Genomic DNA, 3,583 nt, shown 5'->3' with positions numbered 1-3,583 from the left:
AAAGTTACACGAATGTATCAATTTGAGATGTTCAAAGTAACAAAAATAATAGCTTGAAAGTGTCTTTACTACATAGTGGATAATCATTTGATCGTGTGTGAATTTTTTATCGGGAGTTACATGAGTGAGAGAGATGAGTGGATTATGAGTATTACAAATTTAAAGATAAATTTGTATAAGAAATGAACTTTTCATAAATAAAAATGAAGAAAGATGAAGCGGAGGTCACTAGTTCGAATCTCTCCTCCCCTTTCTCTTGTATGGACATGTCAAAAAAAAAAAAAAAAAAAATGAAGAAAGATGTGGAATTAATGATTATAAAAGTAACATTTATTTTACTTCATTCAAATAAACAATAACAAGTTGAACATGAATCGTGGTATTTCTGCCTAGCCGCCTAGCTAGGTATACTAATTTAATGGATTTATCCTTTCTTTTCTTTTCGTTTTTTTTTTTTTTTTCTGAGTTAATTATTGATGGACTTGTTCGAGATTTGGAAGAGTTGGACAGCATATAACATTCACACGAATGATGATGACAGAAAAGACATACAGATGTGAGAAAAACTCGGGAAATTAAAAGAAAATTATTATATATTTGAGGTCATCTATTCCCTCAGCTTAATTATTCAAGAAAAGAAGCCAAAGATCTGAAATCTGAGTCCACACTAGCTACAATGTAATCACTGGGGCTCGAAATCTGCAGCATTTCCTCAGGTGACAATTGTGTATAATTTGCCAATGGTGGTGCAACAGCTTCTCCTTCTCTCACACTAATATTCATATTAAACATTTCAGAATCATCAAGAAAATCCGAAAGGATTATATCTCCAAAGTTGAAATCCATCAGCAAGTCCATTGAGTTTTCTTCTATTGATGCTGATAACCCATATCTGGGTTTCTGCAGGCTTCATCGACTACTCTGGCTATTGAGCTTTTCTCATTGTTTTGCTGCCGTTTAGCCAAAATGGTGTTCCAATAATTCTTGATTTCATTGTCTGTTCGCCCTGGAAGTCTCCCTGCTATGAGAGACCATCTTCAAGACACAAAACCATAAACTCTGAGTTAATAAGAAAATGCTGAAATAAAAGCAAAAAGTAGTAAAAATATAGCAAGGAAAAAGACCTGTTGCCTAAGAGTTTGTGGAGTCTGATGATGAGGTCTTCTTCATCATGTGTGATGTTGCCTCTCTTGATATCAGGTCTCAGATAATTCAACCAACGAAGCCTACAGCTCTTCCAACATCTCTTAATTCCTGCATATATATACATATATATGAGCAATTATACAGTGAAAAAGGAAAAGAAAAATAACACTTCTTTTTTTTTTTTTGAAGTGATCTTTTTTTACAATCTCTAAAGCAATGCCACTAACATTTGTACTTAGTGAATTACCTGTTTCTTTGGGAACTTTTCCCCATTTTCCTCCTCCACGGGATTTGATGTAATCTGAGAGCAATTTGTCTTCATCAGCTGTCCAAGCCCCCTTATTTAGTCCCTCTTTATGACAACAAGGGCTCCTTCCCATTTCGGCTTTAATCCTCTCTCACTCAACTTATTATTTCCTACTGAATGTTAGAGTCCATTTTATAGAGCTAGCCAGTCCATTTCAAAATAATTAAAATTATATAATATTTAAGACATTTTGAGCCTTAGAATCAACGTGCTTAATTGGATTTTGATATTTATATATTTATATATAGGAAACCAAAGGGACCAATTGCCATGAATTTTGTCTCAAGATTAACATATTGATCTTCCCTATATATTCTAATAGAAAAACATATTTTTAAAAACAATGTTAAATGAATTCGTACGATCTAGTTTGTAATAAATTTCTATCTGGCATAATATGATCGACTATAGAATTGATTAACCAATTATGATGTGTTTAAAAATGTTTTCGGGGGCCATGAGAGTACACTTGTGATTTTCCATACGGATGTTGTTGGAAGGGAATCGTCCACTACACAATATGACAATGTTGGTTGAATTAATTAACTCATTTTTTTCTTATTGTTTATTTTCTTAATCAATTAATTCTCGTGGGAAAGAGAAAAGAAGGTTTTAGTAATCAAATTCAGCTAACATTCTGAGTTTTCTGCTAGACACTTTCAAACTAACTTTCCAAGTATGGTCTATAAACTTGAAAGTTTGTTGCTGTTTTTTTTCTCTCTTATCTCTATCTCTGTCGTCTGAGTATGATCCGACCACTGAAAAAGAAAGGTGTTCAAGGTGCCAATAATGGCTGCTTTTGTTCAAAAGATAAAAGTCACAATCACAAAGAGCATTGGGGCAGTTGTATCATCCACGTGGTCCCATTTCAACCAGCTCATTACCTCGAGATCCACGTGTCTTTTACTATTATTTTTCTTTTTTTCAACTCCATAGAGCACTATTAATTAACCCAACCAGCAAAATGTTTTTCACTTTCTGTCTTCCTTTTCAGTTTTTTTGTGGTAAAATCATGTTGCGCAACAAAGTCAGACACAACATGATGAAATCCCACGTGGTTTGGAACATCTATCATGCTAGCTTGCATATAGGTGCACTCCGCAACACAAGAATGTCCCCTCCATGGTAGAATTACCACGTCAGAAAATTTCTGACGTGGTAGTTCTACCACGTCAGAAAATTTCCTGACGTGGTAAAACGTGTGGGACAGTGGAACACGTTTGGGACGTGTGGGACAGTGGAACGTCAGAAAATTCTGACGTTTTACCCACTGGCACGTCAGGAAAAAAATTTTCCTGACACCTATGCTTCTGACAATCGACGCACGTCAGAAGCGCCACGTCAGAAAAAATTTCTGACGTGTCAGACACCCCAACACGTCAGAAAACTCACGTCAGAAAAAAATTGTTTTTTTGTAGTGATATATGCTGATACAACACCCCTCCCCCTTTTCCTTTATTTGAATTAAAACAAAAAAAAAAAAACAAAAAAACGAAAAACAAAACTATGCTAATACAACAATATCTAAATCTAGCATAGTCTGAACTATACTATACAATCCAACTATCCTTGAGGCTTTTAGTTGATATCCTCCTATAATTCCGGAACTCCAGCGGCTAAAGTCTTCTTGTGAAGAAAAAATTGTTTATGTGGTTTAACTAAGTAAACTTTAAGAGAGGAGAAGAATATGCTTGAAAAACGCTTCCCACTTACAAGTTCAGACTTGAACTTGGAACGAGTGGTATTGCCCGTCTTAAAAACTCGTTCGAACTCTAATCTGAAACGTGCAATACTGACTTTAGAAATTTCTTTAAGGCATCTTATTTGAACTTGAACATTCCTAGTTCGAACTTGACATAGTGGAAGACTAAGTAACTAATCAAATAACAGTGTCTTTGATTCTACAAGAAGAAAAAGATAAAACTCCACAGAGTATTTGAGAGTAAATTTTCTGATTTGATAATAATTCAATTGATGAGTTTTACATAATAAGTTAGCCTATTCATATAAGAGAAATACTTATAGAGAAAATAAACCTAATCATAATAAAGAAAGGAAAATAATTAAAGTAAATCTAACCCTATTAAGGAAATGAAATAACGTTCTAATAAAATAAAATAAAATCTTGAT

General features: G+C 33.9%; 1 protein-coding gene across 1 annotated transcript; it reads right to left on the bottom strand.

The window, feature by feature from the left end:
* Positions 1–869: 869 nt before the first annotated feature.
* LOC132185145 (transcription factor MYB123-like) lies at positions 870–1,526 on the bottom strand. Its single transcript, XM_059598958.1, has 3 exons — positions 1,394–1,526; positions 1,125–1,254; positions 870–1,035 (listed from the first exon to the last, which is right to left on the bottom strand). Exons 1-3 carry the CDS (start codon positions 1,524–1,526, stop codon positions 870–872), a joined length of 429 nt encoding a protein of 142 aa, XP_059454941.1.
* Positions 1,527–3,583: the final 2,057 nt, after the last annotated feature.

Source organism: Corylus avellana, chromosome ca6, assembly GCF_901000735.1.
Source record: "Corylus avellana chromosome ca6, CavTom2PMs-1.0".
Lineage (NCBI taxonomy): Eukaryota > Viridiplantae > Streptophyta > Magnoliopsida > Fagales > Betulaceae > Corylus > Corylus avellana.
Note: the sequence above shows the minus strand (reverse complement) of the source record. Positions and strands in the feature narration are given on the sequence as shown.

What these genes read in the sequence shown, in the direction of transcription:
- LOC132185145 (XM_059598958.1), bottom strand. Translation starts at nt 1,526, where the DNA reads ATGGGAAGGAGCCCTTGTTGTCATAAAGAGGGACTAAATAAGGGGGCT. An exon ending in AAAAGTTCCCAAAGAAACAG is followed by an intron (nt 1,255 to 1,393) that starts GTAATTCACTAA and finishes ATATATATGCAG; the next exon opens with GAATTAAGAGATGTTGGAAG. An exon ending in CACAAACTCTTAGGCAACAG is followed by an intron (nt 1,036 to 1,124) that starts GTCTTTTTCCTT and finishes TGTGTCTTGAAG; the next exon opens with ATGGTCTCTCATAGCAGGGA.